This window comes from Oryx dammah, unplaced genomic scaffold (genome assembly GCF_014754425.2).
Source record: "Oryx dammah isolate SB20612 unplaced genomic scaffold, SCBI_Odam_1.1 HiC_scaffold_29, whole genome shotgun sequence".
In the NCBI taxonomy this organism is placed as follows: Eukaryota; Metazoa; Chordata; class Mammalia; order Artiodactyla; family Bovidae; genus Oryx; species Oryx dammah.
Window position 1 is genome coordinate 40,418,816 of NW_024070213.1, and position 15,066 is coordinate 40,433,881.

The window sequence follows — 15,066 nt, forward strand, 5'->3', positions numbered from 1 at the left end:
AAAGTAAAACTTTTTTTTTTAATTGTAGTTGCATAATACAGTTTATAGACTTTTCTAAGGAATCTACTAAAAATTAGAATTAATAAATCAGTTCAGAAACGTTGCAGTGCATAAGATCAATATACAAAAATAAATTTATTTCTATGCAATGAACAATCCAAAAATTGAAAGTAGCTCTTTGCTCCTTTCGTGTTTGCCCATTTCTGTTCCCCTCTAATCGTAAAAGAACTAATTATAGAAATGAAATAAATAAGCAATTGAAATGAACATCTGACTTATGCTCTCCTGAGTGCACATTGTGGCTTGTCTAACCTGTTGATTCTTTTGCTGGATAAAAAAGAATAACAGGCAAATTTGGTCTTGGAGTACAGAATGAAGCAGGGCAAAGGCTACTAGAGTTCTGCAAGAGAAGGCACTGGTTGTAGCAAATACCCTCTTCCAACAACACAAGAGAAGACTCTCCTTCATTATTATTATATTATTTTGGCCATACCAGGTGGCTTGCAGGATCTTAGTTCTCTCAGCAGGGATCAAACCCAGGCCCTCGGCAGTGAAAGCATGGAGTCCTAACCTCTGGAATGCCAGGGAATTCCTCCAAGCTTTCTGATTAAAGCACTTTCTTTTCTAATGACACTTGTCTCTTGAATTACTGGCATGTGAGAGGCAAGCAGCCAAATCTGGGTTTGGTTACAAAATGAAATTAAGAAAATATTTCATTTATATTCCCATCAAAAAGAATACTTAGGAATAAGTTTAACAAAATAAGTGAAAACTTATACTCTGAAAACTACAAAAGATTGTTGAAAAAATGAAAGTAGGTCTAATAAATGGGAAGATGTCCATTTATTCAAAGATCAGATAAATGATTCATGGATCGTTATCCATTTTTTCATAGAACAGAAGAGTTTTCGTTAAGATGGCACTACTCCCCAAACTGATCTGCAGATTCAATGCCATCCTTAGCAAAATGCCACCTAATTTTTACAAAAGAAATTGACAAAACAATCCTAGTATTTACACAGGAATTTAAGGGAATCAGAACAGTCAATACAGTTTTGAAAAAGAACAAAATGGGAAACATATACTTCCTGATATACTTTAGTTGGTGTTTCTAAGACTATTTTGGCATTTTTACTAATTATGAATTTATTATCAAATATATGTAAATGTTTAACTTCTGATTATATATTTGTGTTATTCTTCTGTAGGAATCTATTATTACACACACATATATATATGGAAAAACACTTTTCCCTCTAGCTCTGAGTATACAGTGTATATTAATGTAATTACAAATTTTGATGCTAGAGGGCAGTTGCCTCGTTGTGTCTGACTCTTTGCAACCCCATGGACTATAGCATGCCAGGCTTCCCTGTCCCTCTCCATCTCCTGGAGTCTGCCCAAGTTCATGTCCATTGCATTGTGATGACATCAAGCCATCTCATCCTCTGATGCCCTCATCTCTTTCTGCCCTCAGTCTTTTCCAGATTTACATTACTCAGTCTATTCAGGCAGCTTTTCCTCATAAATATATAGAGTACTTAGGGCAGTGAGTCAATAGTAGGAATATTTAATGCCTGTAAGTTTCTTATGCTATAGGGAGAAACTGTGGCGTCTCTAAGTATTTCATGATCTCTTGCCAGAATATTTTGTAGAAACTGTGGAAGAGGAAAAAAATTCTTTACCCTTCTGAGCTCTTGGCTGAGATCCCCTTGTAACCAAAGACAAATTAACAAAAGAAAAACAAACAGAAGTTTATCAACAAGAATACTTCATGTATATATGGGAGATAATCAGGATAAATGAGTAAATTCCTTGAGATGGCCCAAGTTACCACCATTTTCAGCTAAAGACAATTGAGAGATGTGGGGATTGTTGGGAAACTGGTTATGGAAAGATACCAGTAAAAGTACAATTAAGGGTAATGAAACCAAACTCTGCCAGGCCCTCCTAGGTACAAGCCCCTCCATGTCTCCCACTTCTTTTTTATAGAAAAGCCTTGTGTCTACTAGGCCTTCCCTGAGTTCCAAAGAACAGACTTAAACAGTTAATGATTAGAGAAATAGAAAATGCAGAAACAAAGAAAGCAATCAAGCAAGAAAAGTAATAATAGCTTGAACAATAGAGTCACAGGACTCCTAGTTCCTCCTGAAGGGATACAGATAACAATCTGATGCATATCTTTGAGTTTTTCTGCAGAAACTAACACCCCTTTCACCAAGTGGAAGATGTTGACTACATAATGACCACCAGCATTCTGGCTGACCCCAGACTGGCTGAAACCAGATTGATGATTGAGATTCCCAAAACATCAACCTACTATTTCACCACCAACCAATCAGAAAAACATGCATGAGTTGATCATGCACCCTGTGACCCTCATCATTTATGTTGCCTTTAAAAAACCTTGGCTGAAAGCCACCAGGGAGTTCCTGCCTTTTGAGAATCAGCTGCCCATGCTGCTTGCTTGGCACCCTGCACTTTCCCTCACCATAACTTGGTGTCAGAAGATTGGCTTTGCTGCACATGAGGTGAAGAGACCCGATTTCAGTTTGGTAACAGTAAGATTCACTATGAAGATTTAAAGTGCCTTATCCACTGAATATGATTCTTATTTAGAGTCACCCTCTCTTCTCACTTTTACTCTCCTCTTGGCACAGAGAGGGAGACATAGAGGGAGACATTTTACAAATGAAGATTTTCTTTAAAAATGTAAACTCTCTTCACAAAAGGGTAACTTCTACTCTTTTCAGAGCTCCTCCAGTGTCTGCTGATTCTCAGGAAAAATAGCTTAAAATAATCCTTATGCCAAAGAGGCATATTTGGGGTGGCTTATTCTGCTACTTGGGCTTCTCTGGTGGCTCAAGAACCCACCTGCCAATGCAGGAGACCTGGGTTCGATCCCTGGGTCTGAAAGATCCTCCAGAGAAGAAAATGGCAACCCACTGCAGCATTCTTGCCAGGAAATCCCATGGACAGAGGACCCTGGCAGTCAGACATGACTAAGCAACTAAATAACAACAATTCTGCTACTCATCAAAAGCAGACTCTGGACTGAAAAAGACTCTAAAGGTCATTTATACCAATCACATTACCGATGCTTGATGTCACTCCTACTTCCTTCCCTTCTCTACTAGTAGTTAAGCCACTTGACACCAAAGGCTTAGGAAATTGCTCTACTGGAAAAAGAAGTAGAGATTGTGGATTAGGTGATTTAGGTTTTATACTTCCAGTTCTATTAGTACCTATTTCTAATATCTGGGACAAGCCACCTAAATTCACTATATTTCTGTTCCCTTATCTTTCAAACAAAGAAACTGTGTAGATGACTTCTGAGGAATCTTTTACTTTACCATCTTTTTAAAAATCTATGACTAATGTAGATGGAGACCACTTTTTTAAAGAGATTCACTATGGGAGCTGTTGAAGCCCCAAGAAAAAGAAGAAACTATGGGAATATAAATTAACAAACTAAGTTTTTCAAATGATCAAGGGGAATGTAATTAACACATTAAAAAAGAATACACAGGTAAATAAGTGAGGCTGTGCACATTTTTTCTAATACGCCATTACAGTGTGTGGCATAAAGAAGTTCTGTCATGCTGGATTAGCAACAGATGACTAAAGAATGATGAAGAAACAGAATAATATAGGATACAGAAAATGAAATATATGAAATTTAAAAAGTAGTTGTCCTTGAAGCAAGCAATCAGCTTTAATTACAGGAAACTCTGAAACAAACCACTTGGCTCAATGTAGTAAATCTTGACATATTTATTATACAGGAATCTAAAGAACTTGCTTGTTAAGTAATGAAGCTGAACCAAATCCTCAGATATCACTAAAATTTGAGTCAAGTCAGCCAAAAGTGGCAGATTTCCTGTTAGGTTTTCCTGCCTTTCAATATAAACATAAGGATGTTTGTGCTAATTGCTTTATTGCCCTTCTAAAATCTAAACCTAGATGGCTGTGAATACTGTGAAACATGTTTAGATAATGGTTAGAAATAGAAATGCACGTCCAATTAAGGAGATTAACAAAACTGTGTGAGTTGGTATTACTGAAAATCATAGCAGACATAATTGAATTTAAAATAATACATTAAAAAATTTTTTTCCTGTTTTCTGTAATGTCTATGATTCACAGTATGTTAAACAGCAGCTTAATTTTTTGTCTCTTCTGCAGATATAAAATCAGAGTGCTGTTAATAGTTTCAATACCTAATTTATAATGTGTGGTTTTCCTTACAGTCTGATTGTAATGTTAAGAAATTTTATAAAAACTTAGAAACACAGAGAAGAAGATAAAATTAATTCAGGGAATCAGATGAGTAACTGCCAATTTGGGGGTCAGGTTGCTTTGAGAATAACATAATACTAGAATTGTTCTTTTTTTAAAGTGGACCATTTTTAAAGTCTTTATTGAATTTGTTACAATATTGCTTCTGTTTCATGTTTTGTTTTTTTGTCCTAGAGGCATGTGGGATCTTAGCTCCCTGAGGAGGAGGAGGAGATTTAGTTGCTAAGTCATGTCTGACTCTTGCAACCCAATGGACTGTAGCCTGCCAGGCTCCTCTGTCTATGGGATTCTCCAGGCAAGAATACTGGAGTGGGTTGCCATTTCCTTCTCCAGGGGATCTTCCTGACCCAGGAATTGAACCCAGGTCTCCTGCATTGCAGGCAGATTCTTTACCAACTGAGCTACAAGGAAACCCCCACCAGGGATCAAACCCACACCCCCTTCCATTGGAAGGTGAAGTCTTAACCACTGGACTGCCAGGGAAGTCCTATACATACCTTCTTTTTATAGAATATAAATCATATTCTTTTATCTAGTCAGATGTGACAAATCACATGAATATAAAAGAGGAAGCATATAAAGTGTTAGGATAGGAAAGAAGAAAGACCTTTCATTTATCAGGTTAAAAAAAAAAGCATTTTTCTTCTTTGGAGAAAAACGAAATTAATAAACATAAGGTGAATATATTAACTCATTTTATTTTTATTGAACTGTGGTGTTGAAGAAGACTCTTGAGAGTCCCTTGGACTGCAAGGAGATCCAAGCAGTCCATCCGAAAGGAAATCAGTCCTGAGTGTTCACTGGAAGGACTGATGCTGAAGCTGAAACTCCAATACTTTGGCCACCTGATGCGAAGAACTGACTCACTAGAAAAGACCCTGATGCTGGGAAAGGTTGAATGCGGGAGAAGGGGACAACAGAGGATGAGATGGTTTGATGGCATCACCAACTCAATGGACATGAGTTTGAGTAAATTCTGGGAGTTGGTGATGGACAGGGAGGCCTGGCGTGCTGCAGTCCATGGGGTCGCAAAGAGTCGGACACGACTGAGCGAATGAACTGAACTGAACTAAGGAGACCAATGTTGACTTTAAAAAAATGCATAATGTGAGAGTTACGAGATAAATTTTATTTGGGGGCAAAATGAGGACTGCAGCCCAGGAGACAGCACCTCAGAGAAACTGCTCCAAAGACGTAGGGGTAAAGGTCAGGACATATGTGATTTTGGGGAAGCGAGAATATATGCAATCAAGCACACATTTTCCCAGAAAGTTGCCTCAAGCCTTGTGAAGCTTTCTGCTGGTCACGAGAAACAATCGTCTCCATGAAGGATTTTAGCGCTTTTCTACAGATGAGGAGATACAAGAATTGGGGATATAAAATTTTATATCCAACTATCTGAAGACCTGACTTGCCAGTTACTCCTCCCCATCAGCACAGAGTGCCTCATTTCTCCACCCTGAACTCCTTTCAGGGGGTGTTGAAGGTCAGCAACTACAGCAGCACAAGATTAAATCCTTGTAGAGGTAGATGGCAGGCTCCCATGGCAAGTGCCTATGTGTGGCTGACACTGAGGATTGGTGCTCATTTTACTTCATCTTGAGATTTTTGTTTATTCTTAGCACTGTTATTAAAAACTCTGTCACAATGGGCAAGTACCATTTGAGTTTCTCACTTTCCTATTCTGGGAAAGCAGGGATAAAAAAAAAAAAACACATAAATTATCCTGTGTTAAAAAAATTTGAGAAATGCTTGTTTAGGGGACCAAAACTTTGTAGCCATCCCAAAGTGTCTGGCATCAGGATTATTTCAAGCCAAAAACAATCAAGGCCCAAAAGACTCCAGAAGAAACTCTGCCCTTTCCCCTTACTGCCTAAAGGAAGTACAGATAAGTTCTCCTATCCCCATCAGAGATTATCTGCCAAGAATCTGGGCTAGGTATGGTGGGGGAAACTCAGTGAGGGGGCTAGAGTTCAGAGAACCTTTATGTTCCATGGTCTCTGCATGGCCCAACAAATATTTGTTTACCAAGCATTTGCTTTTTTATCTCCATGTGAATTGCCTTCATCTCCTTTGAAGTTCCAAACGTCTACCCCTGCATGTCCTCTTTAGCTGCTAAAGATGTTTCAGACACTTTGGCTAGTTACTTAGTTCTCTTGGGTCTCTCCCATGTATGTAAATTCTGATCTTCTCCTCTTTATTTGCCTCCTGTCAATTTAATTCTTAGATAAGCCAGAAGAATCTAAAAGGGTAGAGGAAAATTTCTAACTCCTTGACACTTGGATAAAAAAAGTTTCTTAGCTATAGTATTTCTTAGAGCCTTTGAAAAATGAATATTCACTAAAGTGATATATTTCCTAAACTTTTTGGACATAATAAACATATTTTGTTTTATGCTGCATACCTTGAGCAAGGGATTGTGTGGTAGAAGAAGAAAAAAGATATGACCACAAGGTAGCAGTAGCATACAAGGAGATTTACATGGGCAGCCCTTTTCTAGGTTTGCAGGGAAGGGGAGTCCCACACAACAGAAGAACTTCCAAAGGGGTGTGTGTATGAGTCTCGGAAAGGAAGTAAGGTAAGGGAACTCCCAGGAGACTGAGGAGGGAGGTTATTTGTCATTCCTTTCTAGGTCACATGAGAGTTGGTAAATTCAGTATTTTGAGTCATTATATGGATGAGAAAAGCATCTACAGTCAGGGGCTTCCCCAGTGGTGCAGCAGTAAAAAATCTGCCTACAATACAGGAGACCTGGGTTTGATCCCTGGGTCAAGGAGATCTCCTGGAGAAGGAAACAGCAACACACTCTAGTAGTCTATATCCAGTGTTATAATCATACCAGATAGGCATTTCTCTTTAATTCATCAGCTGATAATATATCTTTGGTTTCCAGTGATCTCAGTAATTATATAATTTATCTCAAAACTGTCTTTTTGCTTTAAAAATCAGACTAATCACACAACATATTTTCAATTCATATTCATTAGTCATATCTAAATTAATACAGGCACATTTAAGCATTTTAATATTGGTCTTGTACTCAAATTTTCAGTTTTTGGTTGTATCTTCTAAATATTTCATCACCTATAAGGTCTTTGATAATTGTTTTAAGCAGTTTGCCTAAGGAGAAGCTTTTCTGGTTGACTGTGTATAGTCTGTTTTCACTTCTATTAAAAAGTAGAGACAAATGCCAAATTAACTGTTTCCAAATTGTAACCAGAAAGATGATCAAGGTAAAATTAACAAATGTTGAGTTTATAACATGTTAGGTAGTCAAGCTGATCTGAGACAAATAGAACATTAAACCAGAATTATTCCAGCTAAGGTTCTAGGACTAGAGGTATCAGCTACTCTCTCATTCCAAAATGAGATACCAGACCACCTGTACATGACTTGCAAATGCTTGGCTGAAAACTGATTTTGGAATCTTTGGTGCCTTATCCATTCAAAGATATAAAAGTGTAAAAATGGGAAGTGATGGAAAATTGGAAATTAAAGAAAGGATTTCTTTGAAGACAGTTGTGATTTGAGTTCTAGAAAGAGGGCTGCAGGTGCTTGCTCTTCCCTTCAAGCCTAGTGAGAGAGGGCTCCAAGGGGATCAGTTGGAGAATCTGATACGTCCCTTGGAGCTTGGGGAACACAATACACATCACAAACAGTACACATCAGACCTAAGAAAACTAAAAAGCAGGCTATGTTGAGAGTCCATACGGCCAAAGAGAGGACTGAAGCGGGGAAATATCTGCACTCTCACTATCTAAAGTATTGTGTTCCCTGTGGACAGATGTGGGCTAGCATGGGTTGCCTTGTATTTTGCTCATGAAAGCAACCTAGATGGTCGAGGCAACCTCAACAGAAAGAAACTGAAGGTATGCTGCTAAAGGCATGAGGGCAGAGGAAGAAAACGCTTGCTACTAGCCACGAGACACATTTGCTTGAATCAAGAGAACTGTAGATAGGAGATACACGCAGTGAGGAGGGGAATGGCAGAAAGTGGACTCTGAAGAAGGTCAACAGTGCCCCCCCCACTTTTGTGAGAGTATGGATCAGGATCAGCTCACCCACTGAGCCCATGGTGCTGCCACTAGATCACAGCGGTAGTGCTCAGGTGAGACTTTTCTTTCCCTTACCTGCCCTCCTGCTCATCGCAGTCCTACCCTGCACTAACACTGCTGAGGTCAGAAACCATGGTGGGTGAGTTAGGAAAGGAGGAGAATCAGGAGGGAAAACAGGGAAACTAACAATGTTCCCTTAACACAGCAGCCTTTCCACCTACAGTAAACCTGAGCTAACTGGAGGAGTGAAAATCTTTCATTTGAACTCAGTTGGAGTATTGCATGAGAATGGTAAGAAAAGTCAGTGGCACATGTTTGAGATTTTCATTTGGGTTTGGGAAAAATTAACTCCTATAGAGCAAATTTGTAATTAATATAGTGAGAGGAAAATGGAGTCACTTTATGAATACCACTTTCTTGTTCAGTGTATTGATTAAACATACATATACCTCACTGAGTAGATTTACACACTTTTAGTTGGTATTCTGAAAAGACCTATTATCAAAAATGGCTGCAATTACATTTCACACATTGTGGACTCTTCCACCTTATAATAATAGCCTTCTTGTTAAAATACAATTTTCTGCCTTGTTTGATGACTAGAGAGCCTCTGCCTGCCTTCTCACAACCCTCAGAATAGTGTTCACATTAACTGATTCCCTGTATTCAGTCACAGGAATTTTTCTGGTTCTAAATTATTTTCTTAAAATTATGATTATTAATTTTTAACAGGTAAAATCATTCACATGGTACAAAATTCAAAAGGACAAAAGGGTATACGATGAAGGCTTTTTCCTACTCTTGTCTCTCCACAACCTTCCCCAGAGGTACCCACTGGCAATAGTTTCCAACTAAAGTTTTGGCGTTAGTGTCCTGAAAAATGTCTACCTAAAATAAGATTTTAATCTTCATTACAGATGTCTTCGATAACCAAATATAACCCATTACAGGCTTAGTTTAGATTGGCAGTTCAAACAGAAAAAGTGGAAGTTGTCAAAAGGACAGTAACTATTAAACTAAAATTAGGAAAATAAGCTGGAAGGGCAGGGCATTAAGTACTGACTTACAAGTGAGAACCAGGTTATACTGTGGTAGGACCCATGTGTAGGAATAATGTGAGAGGTGTCATGGCTCTTATACAAGCCAAAAGCTGTGACTAATTAAGTGAAGTGCCATGTTAGCTGAATGATTCTGAATCTCAATGGCTACAGCTTGGTGTGATTACAGTTAACAGGTCACTTAGCATGTTTAATAGATGTAATAATATGAGCGACTACATAAAGCATCATGTTTAACATCATGACCACTACTACTGCCACCATCATTCTTATCAGCACAGTTAGCATTTATTGAGCCTTGGCCATCACCACCATCACCATCACCATCACTATCATGATTAACATTTACTGAGCCCTCAGTATGTGCTAGGCACCAAAAAATGTGTTGTGATCAAGTTTATAAGGTAGGTACTGTCATTATACTCACCTTCAGATGAGGAAACTGAATAATGGAATGGGTTAAGTAATTTACTCAAGTTACACAGTTATTAAAAGATGAAACCTGTGGTGGATTCATAAAAAAAAAAAAGATGAAACCAAGATTTGAACCCAAGCAGCCTCATACTTACCTTGGTGGATCAGATGGTATAAAGAATCTGCCTGCAATGCAGGAGATCTGGGTTCAATCCCTGGGTTGGGAAGATCCCCTGAAGAAGGAGGGGCTTCCCTGGTGGCTCAGTAGTTAAGAATCTACCTGCAATGCAGGAACTCCATGAGACACGGGTTCTATCCCTGGGCTGGGAAGATCCCCTGGAGGAGGGCATGGCAACCCACTCCAGTATTCTGGCCTGGAGAATCCAAATGGACAGAAAGACCCTGACAAGCTACAGTCCATAGGGTTGCAAAGAGTCGGACACAACTGAAGCAACTTAGCCCACACACACACCTGGAGAAGGGAATGGCAACCCACTCCAGTATTCTTGCCTGGAGAATTCCAGAGACAGTCCATGGGGTCGCAAAGAGTCAGACATGATTGCTCAACTAACACACACACACACACAGCCTTATACTAACCTGTTATTAGAGGGCATCCATGGAAGAGTAATATACATATCTGAGGACAGCAAGTAAGGACAGCTTCTACAGCCTCATCAGTCAGATTCACACAATGCCCCATATGAATCTCCTGTTTAAAAATAAAGAAAGTATAATCAAAAGAAAAAACAGGACAATAAGAACAGTGTGAAATGCTTGGGAAATACTGTACTCTGATAACAAAACCCCCAATACCTACTTGCAAGAAAAACTATAGGAAGGACCAATGAAAGTCTATAGTAATTTGGAAGGTATAGCAGCTTTAAAAGTTAAATGCCCAACCACTTTATAAGGCAATTTGGCAGTATCTATTAAAACTGACAATAAGTATCCTCCAGAACCCAGCAATTAATTCGAACAGCAGATGTCCACTATATAGAGAGAAATGCTTGCACATGTGTGTAAGGAAACAACTTATAAATATGTCAACTGAAATATTACTTGTAATAGTAAATAAATGGAGATTGGGTAAGTAAATGGTGGTTCATTAATATATTGTAATAAGATAAAACAGTTACAAAGAAAAATATTTACTTGTATTAATAGACATAAATCTTAAACATAATGTTAGTTCAGACACTTTGCAAAACAGTGTTGTAGCATTTTATAAAGCTAAACATGTACTTAGTGTATGACACAGCAGTTCCATTCTAGTCATTACCCCAAAAAATGAAATCATATGTCTACACAAAGACTTGTATGCAAATGTCCACAGCAGTATTTATAATAGTCTAAAATTGGAACAACCTGAAAGGTGAATATATGAGCATGCTGTGTTATACCCAGACTATGGAATACTACTCGGCCAAAAAAAAAGGGATGAAATATTAACATGTTTAACAACATGGATGAATCTCAAAAATATTATGCCAAATGAAAGAAGTAAAAAAATAGTAAAAAGCCAAAAGATGATATACTGCATGATTTCGTTCATATAAAATATTATAGAAAAAGCAAAACTATATTGACAAATGAGTGGTTGCTTGGGGGAAGGCTACAGCAGAGCATTGACTGAAAAGAGATGGGAGAAAACCTCGTATACACCCGTGGTGGATTCATGTCAATGTATGGCAAAACCAATACAGTATTGTAAAGTAAAATAAAGTAAAAATAAAATTTTAAAAAAAAAGGTAAAAAAAAAAAAAGAACAGATGGAGAAATTGGAAAACATAAACTAAATGAAATACGAGCACTGAATATGAAATAGTAAAAGTGAAACAAACTAGAAAATTAAAAAAGAAAAAAAAAAAAAAAAAGAAAACCTCTTGGGGTGATGGAAATATTCTATACCTAACTGTGGTAGTGGTTATAAGACTGTAAAACAATTACTAACATTCATCAAACTGTACACTTAAAATAGGTGAATTTTATTGTATGTAAATAAAACTCCAATAAAGCTTGAAAAACAATTTAAAACATGATTTTGAATAAAAAATCAAATTGTAAAACAACACATATGATATGAAACTATTATGCACTATTTAAAAACACATGACTCATTTGAAAAGACCCTGATGCTGGAAAAGATTGAAGGCAGGAGAAGGGGATGACAGAGGATGAGATGGTTGGATGGCATCACTGACTCAATGGACATGAGTTTGAGTAAACTCCAGGAGTTGGTGATGGACAGGGAGGCCTGGTGTGCTGCAGTCCATGGGGTTGCAAAAAGTCAGACATGACTGAGTGACTGAACTGAACTGAAAAACATAATATAATGTCTTATTTATGAATATATCACAATGAAGGCAGTGGAGAAGGGGATGACAGAGATGAGATGGTTGGATGGTATCACCGTCTCAATGGACATGAGTCTGAGTAAACTCTGGGAGTTGGTGATGGACAGGGAGGCCTAGTGTGCTGCAGTCCATGGGGTTGCAAAGAGTTGGACACGACTGAGCGACTGAACTGATCACAAATGATGAAGCATGAGCTGAAATCAAGATTGCTGGGAGAAATATTAATAACCTCAGATATGCACATGACACCACCTTTAGGGCAGAAAGCAAAGAGGAACTAAAAAGCCTCGTGATGAAGGTGAAAGAGGAGAGTTAAAAAGCTGGCTTAAACCTCAACATTCAAAAAAGAAGATCGTGGCATCCGGTCCCATCACTTTATGGCAAGTAGATGGGGAAACAACAGAAACAGTGAGAGACTTTATTTTCTTGGGCTCCAAAATCACTGCAGATGGTGACTGCAGCCACAAAATTAAAGGACACTTGCTCCTTGGAAGAAAAACTATGACAAACCGAAACAGCATATTAAAGACCAGATACATTACTTTGCCAACGAAGGTCTGTATAGTCAAAGCATATTTTTCCAGTAGTCACGTATGGATGTGAGAGTTGGAGCATAAAGAAAGCTGAACGCCAAAGAACTGATGCTTTTGAACTATGGTGTTGGAGAAGACTCTTGAGAGTCCCCTGGACTGCAAGGAGATCAAACCAGTTGATTCTAAAGGAAATCAGTCCTGAATATTCACCAGAAGGACTTATGTTGAAGCTGAAGCTCCAATACTTTGGCTACCAGATGTGAAGGGCTGACTCGTTAGATAAGACCCTGATGCTGGGAAAGATTGAGGGCAGGAGGAGAAGGGGACAACAGAGGATGAGATGGTTGGATGGCATCACTGACTCAATGGACATGAGTTTGATCAAGCTCTGGGAGATGGTGAAGGACAGGGAAGCCTGGCGTGCTGCAGTCCCATGGGACTGCAGGGTCAGACATAACTGAGTAACTGAACAACAACAGTCACAGATATACACACACATATGTAGAAAGACAGATGAAATAGTCAAACATGGAAGGAAAGATACACAAGCATCTTCAGAAGAGCGGTTACCTCTGACAGAAGAAGGGGAATAAATGAGGGGAGGGAGCTTTAGATATCACATTTAATAATTTTTTAAAAAAATCACTGGCTGGAATAAATGCGGACAATTCAAGTGGTTGGCTCACAGGTCTCTGTTATAAAAATTTCCATATATTTTCATATATTTGAAATATTATCTATCTTTTGTTTAATGTTCTAATTTGAAATACTTTCTCATTGCTAGTGAAAATGTAAAAGGGTATGGTTGCTATGGAAACAGTATGGCAGTTTCTCAAAAAATTATATATAGAATTAGAATATTATCTAGCTATTTCACTTCTAGGGATATACTCCAAAGAACTGCATGCAGGGATGTAAACAGATGTCTATACAGCTATGTTCATAGTAGAGATATTCACAGCAGGCAAAAGGTGGAACCATATCAGTGGATGAATGGTTTTTAAAAATGTCACTATAATGGTAAATTCATAAAGACAGAAGATAGAACAGAGGTTGTCAGAGGCTGGGGGAAAGGATAACGGGGAGTTATTTTTTAAAGGGTAAAGAATTTCTATTTGCTGCACAATGATGTGAATGTACTTAAATCCACTGAATTGTACCCTAAAAATGGTTAAAATAGTAAATTTTATGTATATTTGCCAATATCAAGAACTTTTTAACAATTCTGAAAGTAAGATTCAACTAATAATTGATATGTATACTTATGGTAGTAGTTTTTCTTTTCTATTGAAAAGCTGATAGTATGTTGGTGTATATATTATTATAATTAATCATGTCTTAAAGGAAACTTGAATATATTGAAAATTCTTGAAAACTGAGGAGAAAGCATCATATTCTACATGGAAAAGCCATCTTATGATATGAATTGGCAAGGTGACAGACAATGAACCCCTTCATGGATCACAGCCTTGTTGTGGGGCAGGGGCTTGCATAATTCATTGAATCTATGAGCCACACCATGCAGGGCCACTCAAGACAGAGGGGTCATACTGAAGAGTTCTGACAAAATGTGGTCCACAGGAGGAGGGGTTGGCAACTCACTCCAATATTCTTGCCTGGAGAACCCAATGGACAGTATGAAAAGGCAAAAAGATATGACACCAGAAGATGAGCCGCCCCCGCCCCCCCCAGGTAGGAAGGTGTCCAATATGCTACTGGGGAAGAGTGGAGGGCAATTACGAATAGCTCCAGAAAGAATGAAGTGGCTGGGTCAAAGGGAGAACAACACTCACCTGTGGATGTATCTGGTGGTGAAAATAAAGTCTGACAATGTAAAAAACAACGTTGCATAAGAACCTGGAATGTAAAGTCCGTGAACCAAGGTAAATTAGATATGGACAAGAAGAAGATGGCAAGAGTGAACATTGACAGGAATCAGTGAAATAAAATGGATGGGAATGGGCAAATTTAATTCAGATAACTGTAATATCTACTGCTGTGGGCAAGATTCCCTTAGAAGAAGTAGAGTAGCTCTCACAGTCAATGAAAGAGTCCACAATGCAGTACTTGGGTGCATCCTCAAAAATGACAGAAAGATCTTGGTTCATTTCCAAGGCAAACCATTCAACATCAGAGTAATCCAAGTCTATGCCCAAACGCTGATGCTGAAGAAACTGAAGCTGACCAATTTTATGAAGACCTACAACACCTTCTGGAGCTAACACCAAAAAAGATGTCCTTTTCATCCTTGGGGATTGGAATACAAAAGTAGATAAGTCAAGAGATTCCAGGAATAACAGGCAAGTTTGGCCTTGGTGTACCAAATAAAGTAGGGCAAAGGCTAGCAGAG

At 38.3% G+C, this 15,066-nt stretch overlaps 1 protein-coding gene across 2 annotated transcripts in view; it reads right to left on the reverse strand.

Moving 5' to 3' along the window:
* The window catches only part of LOC120858540 (protein AMN1 homolog), a 75,168-nt gene that overhangs the window by 12,309 nt on the left and 47,793 nt on the right, over positions 1–15,066 (reverse strand). For both annotated transcript variants that reach the window (XM_040234669.1, XM_040234670.1), the window contains exon 6: positions 10,427–10,538. In XM_040234669.1, the coding sequence (XP_040090603.1) occupies positions 10,427–10,538 (112 nt within the window). The remainder of the gene's footprint in view (positions 1–10,426; positions 10,539–15,066) is intronic.